Source organism: Anguilla anguilla, chromosome 3, assembly GCF_013347855.1.
Source record: "Anguilla anguilla isolate fAngAng1 chromosome 3, fAngAng1.pri, whole genome shotgun sequence".
Classification (NCBI taxonomy): domain Eukaryota; kingdom Metazoa; phylum Chordata; class Actinopteri; order Anguilliformes; family Anguillidae; genus Anguilla; species Anguilla anguilla.
This window is the reverse complement of record NC_049203.1, coordinates 11,518,762-11,541,293: the sequence shown is the minus strand read 5'-3', so window position 1 is coordinate 11,541,293 and position 22,532 is coordinate 11,518,762. Positions and strand designations below refer to the sequence as shown.

Here is a 22,532-nt window from a genome sequence, read left to right as displayed (position 1 = left end):
AATTTGCAGTGCAGATTTATCACTGATATTGATTAGCACACAGCCAGGCACTTAACACCCCCCCCCTCCCCACGCCCCCCCACCAAGCACCCAGTCAACACTGAGAAATTACTGTTTATTTACACAGCACTCCACACTCATAAATTACGTGCAGTCAGCTTCTGCTGAACAGATACTCACTTGTGTGCACACTCACACCAGCGCACACACACACACACACACACACACACAGATACTGAGACACAGATGCCGGCAAACATTTACGTAACACAAAAATAAACCGACGAGAGAAAACAACCCCCCTAACCCCCCCCCACAAGCGCAAATACGCACAAAATACGCACGCACGCGCAAATCCCCTCAAACAACCGCAAACGGTCCGACCCACACTCTTAATTCTGCGCGCAGGTTCAAGTCCTCGCTTGAAATTCAAATTATTTATTAGCATGAATTATGCTTGTGTACATACCGCGAACGGTCCTATAAAAGTATTTAGAAAGGTCAAAAACCACATGAATATCACAGATTAATTAACACAGCCTCGCGCCAGCAATACAAATCAGACGATGAGAAGCTGATTATTATGAAAACGGTATGTTGATGTGCGTTCTCCGCGGCCCTTATACTTTGATAGGCAGCGCTGCGCTGGGCAGAAGTGTCTGCCACCGTTCGTGAGTGTCCCCGTGTTGTGGTGGCAACACGGTCATCTGACCACACTCTGGAAGTCAGACTCACAGGCCTGTGTGGTGGTTCAGCAGAGCGTGGCTGCTCCAGACAGCCTTGGTTCGAGTAGAGCACTCACGCCCTTCTGAACGAGGGAGGGGGAAAAAGACACCTACACGCAGTGGCACAGTTTCACAAGCTTTCACTGGCTAGTCTGTGAAGAATGCCGAATGATCATGAAAATATTTTACACTCTTTATGTTTGCTCATTATGAACACAATAAATCTGTCAAATATGTCATTAAGGCTGTATTTCTAATCTGGATAGGTTTTGTATCTACGACTCATAAGCTCAGAAAAGAAGTCGTTTCTTCAAACAACTCTAGATTTTTGCGAGTTTGTGTTATGGTGCGATCTCCGACGTCCCATGTTTACTTAGCTTCCCTTTTCCTTTACAATATGGTGGTTCTACATATGCAGGGTTCTCACTGGATGCTTGTCAGAGAACAGATACCACTCAAAGAATAGATACCACAATTCCAAACATCACAATGGATGGGTTTTTCTTTGAGTTTGTTCAAAGCTCTCATAAAGATCCCCAATGCACTGCTCTTTGAAGCAAGGTGTGCTTCTGGGCGTGCTTACGGACAGTGGTGTAAGGAGTAGAGAGTAAACAGCAGAGCATTAGATTTCCTGACACTAAGCTCATTTTGGGAATATCAATACCTTTGCCTTTTCAGATTTTACTGCCAGGGTCAGGTTGTTATAGCATAGTAAGTCAAGCAGACCCACTGAAGGCCTTTCTGTGTAAAACAGAAGAATCAAGTCACCGTAGCAAAGAATACTGCACACTTTACATGACTTATGCAATGAGGCTGGAACACACACACAAACACACACCATGTGCACAAATACACAAACACAAACATACACACAAACGCATTCACACGCACACAAACACCCTCACACACACACACATCCACAGAAAATAAGAAGGAAATAGCCTTACCTCCTCCTCCTCCCAGCAGAGTCTTGTTGGCTGAAATGACAAAATGACCAAAATGATAAGAGAAGATGACAAAATGATAAGAAAATATGCCAATATTTCCTAATGACCTGAATGCACCATCACCCATCTGAAAGCAAGCACGGAGGTGCAGTTACAGTCTTCAACTGCATATATTTTGAAGAATCAAATAAACCACAAACAATATTTTTTATAAATTAACTAAATTACTGAATATGTATCAAATTTATGCTGTAATTATACATATATACTGTATCATCGCATCTCAGCAGCTTCACAAGTGTTGGACAATAAGGACTGCACAAGATCTATAAGCACCACATGATGTTATCTGGATGCTTGTTATTGTTTAAGTTGCCCTAAACTAAACTGTCCTCTTCATCTTTAAGAAAAGACAAACTATAAATTGGTCAGGCTTTGAAGATAAGTAGAGTTACATGTAAACTTCAGAAACCCAATGAAATTTGTCAGAATTATTTACAAAAATTACACAAAAGCTAGAATGAACAGTGGATGAAAAGTGAAAAACAAAACATTTTATTTCCTCATAATAAGTGCTCCACAGCAGTTATTAGTACCAAATTAAAAAAAACAACATTGTGTGTGTGTGGGCGGGCAGGTTAAGGTCAGATGTCTCTGCCACACCACTACATACAGAATGTGATGGTACCTATGCAGCAGGTAGAGCAGAGGGGGGAGCACTTAGAGGGGACTGACTGCACACCAGGAGGTTCCAGGACTGAGTTTCATTAAACTTCCTGTATAATGTAAACTGTAATCTGCTGTAATTTTGAAATAATGCACACACGAGCATAATTTTAATACACTTATATATTTGTGCTGTATGCAGTGTTAATGCATGTGAATAAGAGATAAAAAATGAAAGTTGTAATGGTGCTTCCTAAAAATTGCTGAGGGAATGAAAATATGGCTTTCAATATAGCTCAAGACTGAACCTTTTTGAACCTTCATTACACATTAATTTAATTCAATAAAAAGCCTGCACAATTACCTTTCACTTCGTTCTTAATAGTTTTTTTCATTGTATGGAGTAGAAAACATATCATTGCTATTCAATAACTATTTTTTTTCATTTTGGTGGTCAAATGTTGGGACACAATACATTCCAGCTCCATTCAAAGAGCTAATAACATATCTGACAAAACTGCATACACTTCAATTTATCGCACCACACTGTGACAGCTCTTAACAGTGCTGAAGTGATGACACCTAACGCAATGCATGTGACACACACCTGCAAGCTTACTATTTTTCCAACACACTCTTCAAATACCTGCGTGACTTCTGCTGTTCAGGCACAGGGTGTGGCCAGCTGACATTGGCATGCAAGCTGGCGACCTTTGACCTTTATAACAACAGTGTAAGCACTACTTGTGGCAGACAGGTCACTGTGTGGTTCTCGGGTTCACATCTCATTCCCCCATCAGACAACTAAACAGCACCAACAGAGCATCTAAGGGCGGACTACAAACGTGCATATGGTCTGTTTCATTGATAAAAAAAATAAACGCTACATAATTATCCTAATAGGTTTGCCAGCATTACATTATGTATAATGTGAGTGGTGGGATTCCAGAGTGAAATGTACAAGGTCTACGAGTGCCAAAACCAAGTCTGAGCTATTGTCCTATTCAATATTAGGTCATTAATAATACAAGTCAACAATTATTAACACAGTCATTATGAAACAAGATCATTACGCTGGCCAAAGCGGCAAAAGTTATATAAATTATTTTTACCGACAGCTTGGCTCAATTAGAGCTACACAGGGATAAGATATTGCACTGAGTCATTTAAGAACACTGATGAAGAAAGAAAACACTGTTACTTTTATGCCAGTATCAATTCAGTAATCCGTGAGAGGGATTGTCATTAGAACAACATGTGACATTTGTGCCATATGGAAGATTTATTTGTGGACATAACTCTGTCGAGACTACACCAAATGCACGAACATCCTACAGGAAATGGCAAGAATAAAATAGCAACATGTGCGTATTTAAATAAACATTAAAGGCAGTAGGCATGCACGCTCACACACACACACACACAAACATGCGCACACACACACACACCAGCAGACATACAAACACACACACACACACACACGCACACAAACACATACACACGCACGCGCGTGTGCCAACATGTATACGTGTGCACTTTCAAACACACAGACAGGGGAGTGTGGACAGGGTAGTAACCATGGCAACATGAAAGCCCAAAGGCTCGTTACTGAAACCAAGTTAATTACACAGAGAGAGAGAGGGAGGGAGGGAGGGAGGGAGGGAGTTTTATCAGTCTCTGGTGGCACCTCTCCTTCCCTGAATATCTGTGAGAAAGTGTGAGGGAAAAGAGCGAGAGATTCAGACTAACCATTAAGGCTTTGTCCTTAAATGAGAGCACAAATTTCAGCAACAGCGTGCTTTCCCCCCCCTCTTTTCATATCTAAGAATAAATACTATATCATATGTTCCTTGGTACTAGTTTAAAAAAAAACACTGTGCAAGAACTGTGAAACCCAATTTGCTTAATTTCCTCACGAAGTTACTACTGTTGCAGTAGGGTGAACATGCCCCTGAGAGGCAAGACAATGAGGGAATGGCGAGGGGAGAGGAACAGAGAGAAAGAAAAAGAGAGGGAGGGAATGAGAGAAGGGAGAGAGAGCAAGAGAAAGAAGGAAAGAGAGAGAGAACATTAAACTGTGACGGGAGGGAGGGCAGTACGTTGTTGATACCTCAGGCACACAGAAATGCCATCTGTCTTGCCCCTCTTCTATTACCCCTGGGTGGCTGTCCATAGTGTCAGAGAGCCAAGCGAAATGGTTTGGAGGGTGTATAGAGATGACGGCCGGGTCTCTTTCCTATGCACCCATTCAGATGCCTAAATTATAAATTAGACTATATTAAGAAGCCTTCACCCTCATGTTTCAGTAGCCAGACCAATATGGGTGGAAAATGCAGTGAAACTCTCTACAATCTCAAGAGCGGGTAATGCCACAATTGGGGAAGAATTTAAGAATTTCATCTCCATGTTATTTTGTGGGCTGGGTATGGTTAAGAAATGTGTCACTTCCACATGCCTGTCCTTTATCAGCTTTGCTTCAACACGGTCTCAGTCCCACGCTGTGTCTCCTCAAAGCAGAACGCCACCTGTTGCATACTCCCAATAGAGCCGCCATGTTAATCCACCCTGCGTTTACATTAATGCGCGAAACCAAACTAAACTAGCAGGACTATTTGGAAAAGAGCACGGTACGATTCCAGGGTAGGATAATGTGCAGTGTGAGTATCTCAGGGTCCAGGAGAGGTGTCCATCAAGGTCCACCCCCCCCCCCCCCCCCCCCCCCCCGCATGATGTCTCTAAGGTCACGACCTCTTAGCATGACAGCACGACAGCTGTCAAGAGCCGCAAAGCCACGGCGACCCACCGGACAGGCGGGTCAGAAGCGCATCATTACGCAACAAGCGCCGGCTTGACCCCGGCTTCCAGCGGCGCGGGAGAAGCCGGGGCCCGAAGTTTCTTTCCAAGTTTTTAAAATAGTCCATCAATAACGCTAAAGGTCAGTCAGCCAACCTCTGCAAGGCTGTAGCAGAAATGTCAGCACACGGCTCCTACTTGTACATGTCTGCAGAAGGACCTTCACCGCGGCGCGCTAGCGTCTGAGTGCAGCCAAGAAGCTGATTAGGGGAAGGCAGCGACTGAGCGGGAGAGTCGGAGAATGCTAAAGATTTCAGTTAAGACTTTTCCCTCCTCAAATGGGCTGGGTGTAATTTGCCTGCAGATAGGCTTGTGGTACATGCTGATGAGGATGGGAGGGGGGGCTGACGGGGGAGGGGGAGGGGGTTGGCTAAGGAGACGCATCAAACAAGAAGGCAAGAAGAGGACTGGATGTCTCTCAGCCATATGGGAAAGCTGGGAGGGGGGGGGGGGGGCAAATGTTTTGCTGCAAATATGCTGTCAGTGCTGAGAAGGAATTTGACAGGCAATCCTATAGTGATTTTATAATCAGCTCAAAAGAGATGGAAGAGAGACAAAGATACTTTTATGTTGATGCTCCTTTATTGAAACATCAGAGTCAATTCATTTCATCAAATTAAAAATAAAAATAAAAAACAAACCAAAAAAAAATCTGTCAGTGCACACACTACCATACCAAAAACAGCATCAGGAAGAAAAAAGGAAACCAGGTCACAAATCATCAAAACCAACTCCCCTGACCCCCCCCCCCCCCCATCATGGTAATGTACCCAAACTGCACCCTCAGTACACCCTGTTCTCCAACACATGTCAACATTGTTATTCAGTTTGCAGCAAGCATACCCAAACCTCAGGCACACAGAGACAGCGAGAGCAAGAGAGCGAGAGCGAGAGAGAGAGAGAGATAAAGATGGATATACACAGAACGGTGAGATGGAGAAAGAGACAGGAAGAAAGAGATAGCGAGGGAAGGGAGAGAGATAAGGCGAACAGATAGGGGGAGAGAGAGGTAGAGAGTTGGATATGAACAAGAGATGTAGGGAGAGTGCAGGGAGGGAGAGAACAGGTGTACATTATCAGACACTGACTGGACCATAGAAAACGTGACTGTAACAGAGAGGGGAGGGGAGGGGGGGGGAGAGTCAGGGGACAGTTTAAGAGGAAGAGATGGAGGGACAATCAATCAATCCAGCTGTGGCAAGTGGGGAAGGGGGGGGGGGGTGACACACCACCACACCATCCGTCAAAAAGTGAGTGCAGAGAATGAAAAAGCGATGATACAAAAAAGTGGAGAGAGGGATGAGAAAAGAGAGGCGCAGGAAGAGTATTATGACGTGCCGTGCTACGGGATTACATAAATAACACTGTATAAACGCACTGGTAATACTGATGTGTTTTTGCAAAAGCAATATGTAGAGAATTAAAGTGGGGGGGGGGGGGGTATTGCATGATGACATTTACAACAGCGGGAAGTGCAGGGTGAAAAAAAGGGAGGCCGTAAGCCCGGAGAGATGGAGAGAGGGAGAAAGGGGTGATTGACACATGACTTTTAACCATTGAGAGCGGGAGCTGGAGGGTGGGGGGGAGGGCCGAGAGGGAGAGGGAAGGAAAGTTCAACACGGCACTGAGAAAGGGAGAGAACAAGCCAGCGAAAGACAGAAACACTTCATTTTCTAGAGACGACAAAAAAAAACAAAAAAAAAAAAGCTGGAGATTGCAAAGGTTTTCGGTGTCACCACAGAGGTAAGCAAAGCGGGGGGGGGGGGGGGGGGGGGGGGGAGGGGGTAAAAGCTGGAGATCATTTTTCAGTGCTACTGTATGCTTTTAAACGGGTGCAAACAGAGGACAGAGGGGATGGGGGGGTTGATGAATTGATGCGTGCGGAGGGAGGAGTGGAAGAAAGGAGGGAAACGAGTGCAGAGAAAGGGAGCCCGGAAGGAAAAGAGAAAGTTAAAGACCTAAGTGATGTGAAAGAAAAAGCAGGAGAAAGAGGGACTGAGGAATGGCGAGATACAGAGGTAATGTCGCTGAGGTTTGTGTACGTCCTGCGAGGCTGGCAGTGGAATTAGGGCTGGGTGTTTGTTCACTTGCGATTGTCCTGGTTCCCTCGCATTTCATGGCTTTTTGAAAAATATGACGGCACATCATGTTATGTTCTGCATCACCCCTAAACAAACATACTCCAAACATACACCAAATACTATTATCGTCATGATTACTTAAACGTATTACAATGCAGGCAAACTATATGTACTGCACTGGGTTGTCATTCTATATCCTTGTCAAATTTCTAAAAGAAACTTTTTTTAAACGGTCCTATAACGTCTTCAAACACGCTCTGCCATCTTTAATCCTAGTACGCTAATCCCTCGTTCTCTCCGACTTCTCATGCCTGCTCAGTACGTTTCCTGTCAATCAATAGTTCAGAGTCTGCTTTTTAAGTGCACTGGAACCACAGAGTGGGCAAAGCGCAAATGCCACACTCTGTCGTTCACTCGAAACGCTCCCTTTGTGCACGAGTTTCAGGCAGCAGTCACAGCAGAGAGCACAGAGGAGAGAGGGAGAGAGAGAGCTGGGGGGAGAGAGATAGAGCTAGGGGGAGAGAGAGAGAGAAAGAGAGAGCGCTGGGGGAGAGAGAGAGAGAGAGAGAGAGCTGGGGGAGAGAGAGAGAGAAAGAGAGAGCGCTGGGGGAGAGAGAGAGAGAGAGCTGGGGGAAAGAGAGAGAGCGAGATAGAGCTGGGGGGAGAGAGAGACAGAGCAGGTGGAGAGAGATAGAGCTGGGGAGAGAGAGAGAGAAAGATAGAGCTGGGGGAGAGAGAGAGAGAGAAAGAGAGAGTGCTGGGAGAGAGAGAGAGAGCTGGGGGGAGAGAGAGAGAGAGCTAGGGGAGAAAGAGAGAGATAGAGAGAGCGCTGGGAGAGAGAGAGAGAGAGAGCGCTGGGAGAGAGAGAGAGAGCTGGGAGAGAGAGAGAGAGAAAGACAGAGCGCTGGGAGAGAGAGAGAGAGCGCTGGGAGAGAGAGAGAGAGAGCTGGGGGGAGAAAGAGAGAGAGAGCTGGGGGGAGAGAGAGAGAGAGAGAGCTGGGGGAGAGAGAGAGAGAGAGCTGGGGGGAGAAAGAGGGAGAGAGCTGGGGGAGAGAGAGAGAAAGAGAGAGAGAGAGCTGGGGGGGGGCGAGGGCGAGGGAGAGTGAGAGAGTGAGTGAGAGCTGGAAGGTGTGCGGTGCATGTGCATGTTCGAGCCAGCAATGGCAGTCTGACACTCTCCATGGGCCTGATAGCCGTCTGGCCCGCTGACATGTCACCTTAGCGATGCACACAGAAACGGGTTACCAAGGAAATATACATTCATACACAGCGTGGCACTGAACTACAGCCTATTGTCTTCACTCATTCCTATCACATAGTGTGCACATTGCTGCGAGGGCAATGTATGTGGACTTAGCAACACATACCCTGTTATGCATGTTGTCAGGATATGCACATTTATAAATAAAATAAATACCCTGCTCTTTACAAACCATAACTCAGACAGCGTTAAAAACAGACAGGGCTAATTGATGCATTACCTACTCACACGCCAACTACGGACGGGCACAAAGCACATCTCAGTCATCCAAACCATAATCACGCTGGCAAGGTTAGGCTATTGCTCGAAAAAACACACATAAACACGTACATATACTCTGGGAAGGACGTCTCTCTGGCGGCTCCCTCCGTTCTCGCGGCAGCAGAGCCAACTGCCTCCTCCTGTCTCCCCCCCACACCCTCCTCTTCTGCTCTCTCCCGCCATCCAAATCCTCATACACGCGCAAACAGAGCGGACGAATAAAACGGTGCAAACAGACCAAGCCAACACTCCGACTGAACCCATTTAAAGGAAAAATTAATCCAGTTGTAGAATAGTCATTCCAGTCATTCCTGTTTAAAACACGATATTGTGGGACAGAGATTAAATATACAGACCCCAAATAAAAAGACTGACACATGGAACCATACTGTTTTCAGAGACATGTTTTAATTAAATTTCTTTAAAATTACTCTTTTTGTATTATATTGCGCGGCAGTCAAGAGGGTGGTACTTCGGCATAACAGGGGGGAGAGAGAGAGAGAGAGAGAGAGAGAGAGAGAGAGACGAGGGGGGGTGGCAGAGGGCGCAACGATTATTATGATGACTGACTGACACACAGGATCTTAATAACGCCGAAGACTTTATTTGGAATTACAGTCTAGTGAAGGCGGACTTAATTTGTTTTTTAAAATAAACAGGACGTTTTGCGGGGAAATGCGAATTTTAGGTATCTGGTTAGCTAGCTGCTGTAATTGAAAAAGAGAGCGAAGACGCCAAACGAGAGGGGAAGGCTGGCAGAACCAGGCACGCTTTTAAAAGGTAGGGTGGTTTTAATTAATAGCACACGGATTTATGAATATAGTTGTTAACAGTATCCATAACACGATGTACGTTAGCCTTGTCACGGTCAGATAGTTCAGAATGTGATCAAACAGTAGCCTATACCTAGTTTACAACGCACGGAATTCAATATACAGTGTATACAATGTTAAATCTAAACCAGATCATGACTGCAAAATACGAAATTCTTAAAAAAAAAAACAACAACAACAACAACTCCATACTGGTGTGAGCAAATGAGGATAATCATTTCGATTTTTTTTTATTTTTAAAACAAGGCAGCGTTTCTCACTTTTTCGTATTTTGCCTGTTTTCTACACGCATTTCGGCTCACAGGTCCAGCTATGAGTTTTGATAAAATAGCTAAAGAAGGGAAGGCGAATCCAGGTTGTGGCTTAAACGAAAATTAGCGCACAAATAGATAGAAGGTAGCCGCGCTCTGGGTACCGGTATATGACCACTCTTCTGTATGCGCCGGGGTCTTACAGTATTTGTCAGTATGTGAGGGGTGTGCGCGCGTGTGTCAGATGCAGTGGATCTGCGTGTGCCTGCGTGCGAGACCACATTATTGCGCTCATTAGCGGGATAAAGAGCTGATTTGGGGGCGATGAGAGCGGGCTGCAGAGTTGTATGTTTTTAATTGTAGCGGCAGTGTTACACCACTGGCAACCTGTTTGGCCGGCAGTGAAGCACATGCACCTCCACGGGCCACCGCCTGCCACATCGCGAGTAGCCTGGCATGGTCAGCCTCTTTACGGTGACATCTAAGGCATGGGCAAAGGCAGGGCCCTTTCAACGCTAAAGTTTAAATTCATAACCGTAGCATCACTGCAGGCCTTGACCTGGGTATGCGTAGTGTCCTGCACTGTGCAAGAAGTGTCCATTCTCTCTTCATTTGTGCCCCTCATTTCAGGTCCTCATTAACTTCTCCGTCCTTATCCTGCCTCGTTCAGTTCACCCCTCCCTTTCTCTTCCTCTATCCATCCTCTGCTGTTCTCACTTTCTGTTGCTCACCTGGTTATTTTCCCCATTTGCTTTGTCCCCTCTGGGGGACTCTCCTCCGGGCTGTAAACAGGTTACACGCCTTTGAGTGGCTCTCGTTGTGTCTGTTAGTGTGGTGCGTGTGCGCTGAGTGTGCACACACGCGCGCGTTTGTGAGCGCACGTACGTGTGCGTGCACGTAAGTGTACGTGTGTGGCTGTGCGCACACTCATTCACATATAAGTGGGTGCACGTGTGACTGAGTGTCGCTGAGCTGTCGCTCTCCTCAGAAAGTGATATTAATTCCCGCACTGACAATATGCAAATCGTGACAGAGCCCCTGGATTTGTTTTGAACTTTCGAGAGCAGCAAGACTAATTCTGTATACGTGTCACTTTACAGTAAACTTTATTTTTACCTGAAGCAATCTTTTTTTTTTTTAGGTCACCTTTTCCCCCACTCTGAGTAGATCTTAGGCCTCAACAAAGACGATAAAACAAAGGGCCATAATCACACAAGGGACAGAGGACCAGGCCCCTGTAGAAAGATCAGCAGGCCTGCAGTGCACTGCCGCATGTTTGCACCAACACCTTTTCACTGCACTCAGACTGAAGTGAAATTGGAAGAAATTATATCACGGAAAAATTTGAAGCAAGTGAGAAATTAATTGGTTAGATTCGTGCGGTGAAACCGAGTCATTAAGAGGAATTTCACAATTTATCCTTCTGTCATCAGCATTTTTAATAACAGCCATTTTGGAGTCTTTTTTTTTTGGTGTGTTTTTACTCTGTGGGCCTATTGGGCAGTTATGGGACTTCTGGGATTTTTTGAACAGGGAAAATGTTCGGAGGAGTTTTCCTGCCAACTTGACCTGAAAATGAGGAGAGCAGAGGTCTCTATAAGAACAATGAGCCAGTAGAGATTTTTTTCTTTTTTTCTTTTCAAATCCTCTCACCTTCCAGTGCATCTCCTGCTCTCTCCATCCTCCCTACGCACTCTCCATCTCTCTGTCCCTGTCACCTCCTCCCCTGGCCCTGCTCTATCTTTCCCCCAACCTCCTCCCCCACCCCCTCGCTCTCTCTCAGGGCAGCGTGTGGAGCTGGGGAGGGGGGGGGTGGGGGTTGGGTTGGAGGCTGCCTCCCTGCTTCGCCCCTGCCCTGTCGCTGGACGGCCATCCAAGTCCGCCACGTCATCACAGCGAGAGGGGGAGGCGGAAATAAACAATAAGGGCGTGAGGGATGAGGGGAACATGAAAGAGAAATGGGGGAGGAGTAATGAAAAGCAGAGAGATGAGCACTAGAGGAAAGTGAATGAGGGAGAGAGAGAGAGAGAGATGCTGAGGGAGAGGTCCTGCGGGTATGTTTTTTCACAGTGACGTCCCCTTCTCCTCCCTCCCTCCCTCCTTCCGTTTCCCCCTCTCTCTCTTCCTCTGGCACTGGGTGACAGCTGGCAGCCAGTAGGGCACAGTGGACATGCCAACACAAGTGTAGCCCTCGCCAACATACTGAGACAACCATACATGCACACATCACCAGCTAAATGCCACACTGTAACATTACAACGTACACACACACACACACATCTTTAGCGGGTGATGTGTTATACATGTAGAATCTACATGTATAACACATCACCAGCTAAATGCCACACTGTAACATTACAACGTACACACACACACACACACACACCCATCTTTAGCGGGTGATGTGTTATACATGTAGAATCTACATGTATAACACATCACCAGCTAAAGGCCACACTGTAAGATTATAAACAACACGCACACACAGTGCAGAACAAGCACACAGCAAAATATGCTGCGCATCCAAAACACACTGAGCCAATACACCACACTGGATTACAAGCGTACAGACGGCGCCATATTGAGAAACGGGATTACAACGGGATTCTCTGTGTCGGCGCGGGAAGCTAGATTAAGACTTTCAGTCGCACAGCTCAGCGAGGCCAAGATGGTAGCAACACAATAAGGCAACCAAATTAGCTGCACACAGAGATGAAAAACAATGAAGAAAAAAAACAAAAGACCGAATCAGTGGTGGCTTGACCTGGTTGCAGAGCGCAGTGATTCAGATGTCTTACGTAATGACTGCCACTGTATTGTTTCAACACAGGCAAAAAAAAAAAGGCATGCTTCTAGTTCCATTCGTATAACACCGGGCCTACAGGGTTGATTATGAAAGATCCATCACAACAATTCCCACCGTTATCAATTGGCATCTAAATGTCTAGACATAGTATGCCTTCTGATGCCCCGAAGGACATCACAGACTAAGGTATTTGCCAAACAAATACACAAAAACGTTTATTTCTCAAGGCCCATAATATTCTTTGAGGATTTAAAAATCTGACTGGCCATTCAAGAGCGATGGTCAGGTTATTCCCAGCGACCGGTGGCTATGTGAATACAAGAGCATTGTTGAAAGGCACAAAGCACAAACGATAAATACTGTAACCTCTCTCAGACCAGAGGAATAAACAGCCTGTGAATGGCTGAGCTCAGAGCAGCCCACGGAAACGCCACAGCCGACCAGTGCGACCTTTTTCAGGCAGCGGCTCGCAGAAAGGCATCCCTTTCGATTCACAAAGCGAAGCTCTAAATGCTTCCGAATATTTTAGCCCTTTCGCCGAGCGGCCTGCTCCTCGGAGCCATTTCGATGGTACCGAAGGTTAGCGCCAGCCTTCGCTACGTTCTCGTTGCGTTGCTTTAACGTTTCGGCCGCGTTGCTGCTCTGCTTCTGCGTCGGGTTCCCGGGCGCTTGCTCTAGAGCTCAGCAGCTGCCGGTGCCGGTGATGTCACAGATGTGCAGAACTTGGATCTGAGGATTTGAGGACCTCTCGACTAGATGATGAAAGTACAGATGCCAAGTGTAACGCACAAGATTATAGCCGCACAAACTGCAGCGAGGAACAAGAGGAGATTATGGTCTGGGCGCAGCAGAACACAAGATTAGTACCACACACGCACACACACACACACACACATACACACACAACGACAGAAAATAATCCTAGATTATTAGAGTACAGGCACAGTGTTTTTCCAGTGCACTAGTTTAAAACTACACACACGTACACACACACACACACACACACACGTACACACACACACACTCACACGCACACGCAGATCGGAGGAAGGCAAAACAGAAAGAAAAGGGGAGAATAACAGCACATTAAGGGCAAGCAGAAGATGGATAAATAGGAAGGGAGAGGGGAAATGGAAATCAATTGAGGTGGTTCCAGGAGAGATGGGAAAGAGGAAAAAGGAACAGGGGACTCAGTGGAGGATGAAAGAGACTGCTTCACCATTCGCCGGGAGGTTGTCATGGACACCATTTGTATATCATTAATGCCGCTGTTTTAGTTGTCAGCATTAATTAATGCAGGACCTTCTCGTTTGCACTGATTTGTTGCATTTTATATACATAAAAAAAACTCTGTGGATGTTCAGTCTGAGTCAATCTCGGGCTTTTTATAGACTGTACTTGGAGGAAACTGAAAGAACTAGCAGAAGGTGCACAAAGTAGGCAATACAGTCTTTCGGTTGTAATGCCAGTGAATTATGTGAAAAATCTGTCATGCGCAGTCTGTGTATTAACAAACAACAGTGGGAGGAGAGGGGTGGGGTGGCATTTTATGAATCTTTTTAAAAGTGCGTACAGTGGTGTTAGGTTGTCGAGCTCAGGGCTGTAGGGCAATTTGGGCCCAGGCGGCGCCAGCGATTTCCCCGCCCGTGTGCTGGGCGCGCTGTGAGAACACCCGCCTGGGCGGGACGTTAGCCTGCGGAAGAGACGTCATCTGGTGCACACGGGTCACTCTGACTGAGCTCCTAGCCGGGCCCCGTTCTGTCAGAGCCGCTGTGGCGGTGCAGCTGCACGCCAAAACATTTCCCAAACACCGGGGGGAGGGGGGGGGGGGGGGGTGAGGTTCACCCAGGTGCGGGCGGGTCTCTCATTAGCGGCTGTGGGGCTCTGCACACTCGGCTGTGTTTGGCCGGACGGGGAGAAGGGCTTTGTGCTCTTTTTCACGGCCCTCTGCCTCTGTAAAATTAGCCTGCGCGCCCGCGTGTGTCCCCCCCCCCCCCCCCCGGCCCCCCAACCGCTCCGTATTCCAGAGTCAGAGCTTTCTGTGACGGCTCCCCCCTCGCCGCGCTGCTCTCGGACCCGTGCCAGACAGGCTGCGGTTTAGCGCGGAGATGTGGGGGGTGACGCACGCGCCCGTGTCCGAGCGCAGAACAGCTCACTCGGGCTCGCGTTCTCTCTCTCTCTCTCTCTCTCTCTCTCTTTTCTTCTTCTTCTTTTTTTTTTTGCAAAGTGAGCGAAACTGAAGTTCCGATCACCCGGAGCGTGACTGGGACCGCCGTGGCTTGCACACGCGGGACAGGCGTTTAAGCGATACTGCAAACGCACGGGGTCCTGCTGCCTCGCGGTCCAAGCTGAAATCTCCGAGCGTCAGAACGGCCCCCAGAAACGGGCTCCGTTAAATGGCTGAGCCACAGGGGGAACAGCGAGCGTGGACGATTCGAGCGTGGACTAGTCTGTGCTGCAGTTCTGCTTCCAATTTAAACACGACGGTAGAAAAGGTGCAGAAATTAAATCCGCAGAATCAAGGTGAATGTAATTGCTGACCATTTGCGGTCAGGTTTGGGGAAGCAGAGAATGTAGATGTGTAAATACAGTACTTTTCATACTGTAGTACCAGAACATGAAGATGAAGGGATGACTAGGAGAGATACAGGATTTTGTTCTGTTTAGACACACATGGTGGAACTCCACATCCAGAAATGAGAAGCTCAATATTTAGGGAGAGGTGTAGAAGGAAGTAGAGCCATAGAAGGGGGGAGTAGGACAGACATAAAAAAGGAAGAAGGAAGAGTCGACAAGAAAGAGGATGACAGAGGATGGGGAAGAGTGGGAAATGGGAAGATGTATGCAGGTGGAGATGAAGAGGCAATGGGTGAGGTGCAAAAACATGGAGAGACAAACATGGCTGTTTGTGCAAAGTGGCTGATACGTTGGAACTACGGAAAATCCCGACATATTAGCTAATATGTGTCATAGCGTGTCAGAGCCGCTGGAAGGTCAGCGGGACGCACCGTGTCAGATCACCCCTCGCTCCGTAACGCGCACAAGCCCATCAAATCATTAGGTCTTATCCATTATTAACTCACACAGCCGCGCGGAAACCGGAGCCACAATGGCCGACAGTTACGCTCTGTGACTGATAAGGAGTGATATAACAGGGCAATCAGGGGAAGAGGAGAGGGGAGGAGAGGAGCAGGGGGAACGCCGCAGGAGCTGACGCGATGTGCGCTCGGCCGCGGGCGAAAGGCAGTTCTAGAGGAGCGGACTCCTCGGCCCGGCGGATTTCGCCTGTCGAAGTTCGCCGGCTTGCGCTGTTGTGTCTCGTCAGTTTGTCGAACACTCCCTTCTCCTGGCTTGAGGAGAGGTGGTAAAACACTCCGTTGCACTGGAATGAGGTGAGGCCTTGAGGGTGGGGGGGTGGGAAGGGGGAACCGGTCCAGGTTGGGGCAGTGCTGCCATTTTGATGGGACACACTTCACTGGAAAGGGCCGTTCGAGGGTTTAGTTAACCCTCTAACCCTGTGAAAGAGAATCCTGTGTCTGTTTCTGGTCTTCTAAATGGTAGAATTGGCAAAAAAATAAAAGAAGCATAAAACAAGGAAAACATCCAGTGCATTCTGCCCAGAATGAACTGCGACCGCGTTAACATATAGGCAAATAGCAGAGAATGTGGAGAGAACGACTTTTCAAAGACCTACACAACCTCTACTTTCACTTTCACCCCCCTCCTCTCCTGCACCCCCCCGCCCCCCCCCCATCTTTTGACCTTGTCCCCTCCCCCGCTCTACCTGTATGACTGCTGGAGGGAGAGAAGGTGGATGGTGGGGGGGAGGGAGAGAGAGAGAGAGAGAGAGAGAGAGAGAGAGAGATCAGTGAAGTGTCCAGCACTTAAATTGCCTGTTTATTTCCAGTCACCGCATCATTTACAAAGATACAGAGCAGAAGGGGGGGAGAGAGGGAGGGAGGGAGGGAGGGAGGGAGGGAGAGATTACGAAAGAGGAGCGGGGTTTAGAGAGAGGGACGGAGGGAGGGAGCGGCGACTCCCGGCAGCGGTGGGTATTAGCCGCACGCAGGCTCAGGGATCGCAGCCCGCTCGTTAGCAGAGGCGGACGCTAAAAAGCCCGCGGCCTCCGGGAGAGGATTCGAGTCTCCTCGGCCCCGAACAGACAACGCGCAACATAAGGGGGTTTGCGTTTCGAGCAAATTAAAGCAATCACCTCAGTTTTTAGCAGAATTTGGGCAGAGGGGGGAAGCGGGGTCCTCCTGGGACGAGGACAGACGGGCCCGGTGGCGGCGCGCAGCGGCACAGCCCAGCCTGAGCCCGAGGAGCACTGACTCACCGCTCTGTGCGCAGGCAAATAAAGCCTGCGCTCCCGTCCTTTATTTCTGCTGTTACTGCCGCCGCTGCTCCTTTCAGCAGTTTGCTGTGAAAGACGCCTCTCCCGTCTGTGTGCTTTCATGGCTCAGGCGGTTGTTGACACCTCAACTTTGACAGCTTTGGCCGCACGCACAGGCACACGCACACACACACAGACACACACACACGCATGCACGCACACACATACACACACGCACACACGCACACACACACATACACACACGCACATATACATGCACGCACATACACACACACACACAAGCACGCATAAGCACGTACTTTCACACACACACATACTCGCACACACACGCACGCACACACACACACACACACAAACATACACACACACACACGCACACACGTCTGAGAACAGTGGAGGTTGGCTGTGATTTTCATTGAAAGGTGGACAGGATGTACAGAAGTGAGGAATACAAAGAAAGAAAGAGAACAAATACGGAGGAAGGGACACAGAAATGACAGAAAGAGTGAAATGAGCCAACAGAGGGGAGAATGGGGGGTGGGGTGGGGTGGGGGGGGGGGGGATGTATGAGAGGGGACCGGGGTGGGTAAAGATATAAAAATGGAAGGAGAGGGAGAAGACAGTGAGGAGAAGGGAGCCATATTATATGACAGGCAGAAGGAGGGTGAGAAGAAGACAATGAGAAGGATGAAAGAGGGAGAAAAGAAGGAACGGGTCTTTGGTGTAGAGAGAGGACAGAGATTGACAAATAGAAGATCAGGCAGGCAGAGAGACTGACAGGAAAATCCTGTGACAGCTTTTACCAGTTTATTACACAGTGTCAGTGCAGAGAAGGAAGTGGAAGGAAAGGGGGAATCACATATATGTACATGTATGAGCATGCACACAAACTCACACACGCACACAAACATACACACGCGCACAAACATACAGTGGCGCTGAGCGTGTTTGTGTGTCTGCCAATGTGTGAAGGCCTCACGGTGCATAAAAGTTTGCGTGGACCCATTGTGCTGAGAGTTCATTCCGTAAATCTGAAAGTTTTTTTTTGCTCTTTGTTGTTGCCGTTGCATATTTTCACAGACTTCGTTTGCTCTCATTAAACTAGACCGAGAGCTTCACGCAACTACAATTCTCGGTTATCGCAGACCGTAAACTGCGACTCGGGGTGTTATTGCTGAAAATTCATCAGGGTGCAGTGATCGCAAACAATATCGAAACTCATCCAGATTTCGCCGCGGAAACGAAATTTTGAAAGCGTTTGAATTCTCTGCTGTAACCAAGGGCACCGGCGCACGGCAACGCAAAAAAACGTTAGCCCTGGATCACAGGGGAGCGTGGTTCTGGCACCGCTGCTGATTTCTGACAAAGTAGAGTAAGCAATTTCTCATGCCGCACAGCCCTCATTCTTGTGCAGTTATCCACTGCAGTGATTCCCACACGTTTCTATCCCTCAAATGATATGGGAGTGCATTTAACCGATCCAGTAGCACGCTACATAATAATACTTAGCTGATGAAAGGCTTGGATAATGACAGTACTCCTGAGAATTAGCGTAATCATGGTAGGACGTACAGTTTGTAATTTTGCTTTTGTATCTTGCTTGAGCAGAGGGAATAAAAGTGTCAATTTTCCTATATGGCTCCTATATGGCTATATCTGAAGAAACAGCGTGTGCATAAATCTGAGCCCACGGGCATGCAGCAAGCAGACATTCAATACATGTGACGTCGGATCTTAAATACTGTCAAGCGATTCGCTCGCACTGAGAATAATGTAAACTTGTATCGTCTATCATGTCAGCATTTTACCCAAATTCAGGCATCGGGCTGGACACCTTGTCGCGTTCAGTGTACTGCGTTAGGACCACAGGCCCGCACACCGTGCAGGGTATCTCCTTCCAGCTTCCGTAACGGTCGGGGCAAATTGTAACGGCGCTGCGTGTGCCAAGAAGTCCTAAAACCTAACCCTGAATTTCATTCTCAGTCTCAATCGTATTTTTCACGCACCAGCTGGATGTGCAGTCCTGCTACTCATTAAAACCGCACACGCGTGTGTTTTAGAGAGGGGAGAAGCTTTTGCCGGTAACGGACCTGCGGCTGTCCACAGGTTTGGGTACGGCTGGATCCCGGCAGGCAGGCAGGCGGGCAGGCCGGCGACCGCTCAGTCGCGGTGGCGGCTCCTCAGTGCTGGAGGACTCTACTGAGCGGCGGGATAGGGGCGCTGGTGACAGGCCCTTAAGAGCAGGGGAGTCTGTGTGAAAGGCCCTGGCGATTAGCGCTGTGGTTCAGCAGTGTTTATTAGAGTCAGTGGAGGGAATGAATGCAATTTGTTTGGGCGCTTGGGTGCGTGGGCTGGAGTGTAAGGTGTATAACAGCGTGTGCCTATTTTATTATTTAAAGTGCCTGACCCTGTACACATCAGCAGGTGCAAGTTAAAGTGCATACAGGTGTCTGTGAATTAAGCAGTATGTACATCAGTGTGCATATAAATGTTAATGCGGCAGTCTTTATACAGCAGTGGACATAACAGCGTATGTACTGTCGGTACAAATTGGTTTATTGCACAAAAGCAGTGTCACTTTGTTTAGTGTTTTGGCAGTGTCGGAGTAAGTTTGTCTAGAGAAGTATGTATTGCATTGTGGGTTTATATAAACAAAGTCAGTGTGCTTTTTTTCCACATTGGTATTGAGCATTTTCCCCACCCATCCGTGACTCGGCAGATGGGATATCTGCCACGCCAGTACTGTAGCATATCTAAGCTGTATCATTGCATTGCATGTTAGCAATGAGTAGCGTACGTAAGTACATAATTGTGCATTTAAGTATGTAAATATATATATGTGTGCAGCAGTTGTGTGTAGATATTGCACGGTGCCCAGGGTTTCACTTGTGACAGGTTTAATAACCCCCCCCCCCCCCATTCTCTCCAGGGGCTACAGACACAGCCATTAAACTGCCAGTAAAAAAATTTAATCAACTAATAATGTACCCTGTACTGTTAATTAGAGCTCCGTCACCAAAATGAATATTTAAAAAGCTCCCCCTCACTCGCTCTGTTTATGATGTAATTCCACTTACGCTCTGTCCTTCCCTCCCTTCCTCCCTCCCTCCCTCCCTCGCTCACTCAATCCTTTTTAGCCTTTCTCCTCCCTCGTTTCTCGCCTGTTCGTTTCTCTTACTTCATTTCACATCCCCCTTTTCTGATTCACTGATCTCCCAATCAGAAACGTCCTGTCTCGATTTTCATCTTTTCCCTGCTTATTCTCTCGACCCTTTGAAGAGTAGGTTTTTTCTGGAATGTTTTTTCAAAGTTCTAAGTCAGTGTTCTAGAACTCCACTGCTTTCAATTACCAGTAGTGATTGGTACAAAGCAGCATTAGAATGTTCAGTTAAAAACATTCTAATCGCATATTTGTGACCTCACACCTTAGGCAAAAGACTTAATTTCTCTTTCTGTCCCCATGAGGGATGGGTAAACGGATTGCACAAAGGAGGGTGACTAAAGGAAGGGGCAGTGGAGAGAGAGTAGAGGGTTACGCAGAAATATCCTCCAATTAAAGATGAGGAGATGAAGCGATGGTGAATATGCAGAGAGAGAGAGTTCTTTCAAGGCGAAAGCGAGTGTTATTTGCTTAAGCGAGAACAGTAGTTATTCTGAGACTTCGCAGTGAGGGAGGGAGCAGAGAGAAAAATGAGAATAAATTGCGTGTCAGGCTGCATATGGGTGTCTCTTAATTAACCCTGCTAAAAGCTTTCTCGTTAGGACTGATGCTATTTACCAGCAAGGCTCGGGCGGGGGGGGGGGGTGATCGGGGAGGGGCGGGGGTGCAAAGAATCCTTGTCTTACAGTCATCCTCTCCTTTCTCAAATTTGTTTCTCCTCTTCTGTTCCTCTCCTCTATCCCTCGTTTTCTCCCTGAATGGCTTCTTGTGTGTGGCAGGCTTAAAAGTCCGGTCACATCCTTCAGTGTCTGTGTGCGTGTGTCTTCCACCATTTTCCATTCTCAGCTTCGGTCCCGATTGCCGTTGGTAATTAATATCAAAGCGCAGTGGCAGACTAACAATCAGACCCCTAAACACACACAAAATGTGGAACACTGAGCAGTCCTGTGGGTTAGACATCCAGTTTTTCGATGCTGTCAAGCTCCACCATGACTACAGGCATTTACGTCACACTGTGTATTAATCTGCCTTTGAATGTTCCGGAATATTCTTCCCTTGTCCACCCTCTCCGAAATACAGTCAATTTAAACGCAATTTTAAATGATTTCATTTTGAGCTCCCATGCGAAACCTTACAGAGGGCCTGGGTCACCCTTTAATGTCCCCAAGGGTCAGAAGTATTTTGTTCTTCTTTTTTTTTGCATAAAGTGTCTGATTTATTAAGACTCAGGCTGGGAACAAGCAGCGATTGGCGCAAAAGAAATAACACGACCAATCGCTGGCCCTGTTATTGGTTTTGCGTGTGCTAAAAGGCTTTGCGCGCTTTAAAGGTCTCGGTAAATCAGGCCCAAAGTGTGCGAACCGGACAGGACGCCCACTGAAGGGTAAATAGCCCCATCCATTTCTCCGGCTCTACAGCCGGAAGCCTGGGGCGATGGGCTGCATTGTGTGCTCAAAGCTGGGAACTCAAACAAATGCGCTAGCAGGCGGGTCCCTCCCTCCTCAAGGCCGTTCCTCGCTGTGCGGAGAGAGAAAACATCGTGCAGCAGCACAGTGCAGGTAGACGCATGTGCCGAAGATGCACAAAACAAATGTTCTCTACTTGCTCTCTTATGCCTGACATAAAATGTCTTTTCTCACATTTGTGAATTAATCATTCATTTGCTCTTAAAATAAATTATTCAGCGTACGTATTGACAAAACTGGCTTTATTTAGTGAATTATTTAGCGGGCTCTGCTTATTCCGAGCCTGTCAGTCACCGCGAGCGCGTGCGGCGTGCGGCGTGCTCCGCGCCTCTGAGCGAGCGTGATTAGGCCCCGCGGCGCGTCGCGCCCCAGCGTGCTCCGCCACCCTCCACCCGGGTGGAAATGACACCTCCGTCACCTGAGCAAACATGACCCGCGGAAACCTGACCCCACCCACCCCCCCCCCGCCCCGCGTGGCGAGGGCTCGGAGGCCGGCGAATCGTACCGAAGGGGGGGGGGGGGAGGCACGGTGACGGGGCGTGTCCGTGGGGGAACGCGGGCGGAGCGGATTCGTTGCTCAGCGGGGGGGGCGTGTGACGTGTGACGTGGCGCATCGCTCGGACCGCGGCGAGAGTTCCGCTGCGCCTGCACAAAAAAAACAAACAAAAAAAAAAAAACGTGCCCGCCGTCTCGCAAAACGCTGTGAGCGCATCTCTCCAAACCTGCGGGGGCCATTTTCTCCGCTTCCTCCCAAAGCCGGCTTTTTTAATTGTAGCCCGACCGTTCCCCCGCTGAGAACAGGGAGCCGGACGCCGCGGGTGAACCTGAGGATAAGGATACGTTCTCCGGGAGAGATCACGGGGAGGGG

General features: G+C 48.0%; 2 protein-coding genes across 4 annotated transcripts in view; one reads left to right on the top strand and one right to left on the bottom strand.

Moving 5' to 3' along the window:
- macrod1 (mono-ADP ribosylhydrolase 1) overlaps positions 1–22,532 on the bottom strand; it is a 77,102-nt gene that overhangs the window by 25,490 nt on the left and 29,080 nt on the right. For both annotated transcript variants that reach the window (XM_035411499.1, XM_035411498.1), the window contains exon 4: positions 1,673–1,702. In XM_035411499.1, the coding sequence (XP_035267390.1) occupies positions 1,673–1,702 (30 nt within the window). The remainder of the gene's footprint in view (positions 1–1,672; positions 1,703–22,532) is intronic.
- LOC118224216 (leucine-rich repeat transmembrane protein FLRT1-like) overlaps positions 6,398–22,532 on the top strand; it is a 29,310-nt gene continuing 13,175 nt past the window's right edge. Inside the window, exon 1 of one of the 2 annotated variants that reach the window (XM_035411494.1) lies at positions 6,398–6,934. The gene's annotated coding sequence lies outside the window, so the exon portion shown is untranslated. Of the gene's footprint in view, positions 6,935–9,048; positions 9,575–22,532 lie in introns of those variants that run through there. The other variant, XM_035411495.1, reaches the window with a different exon arrangement.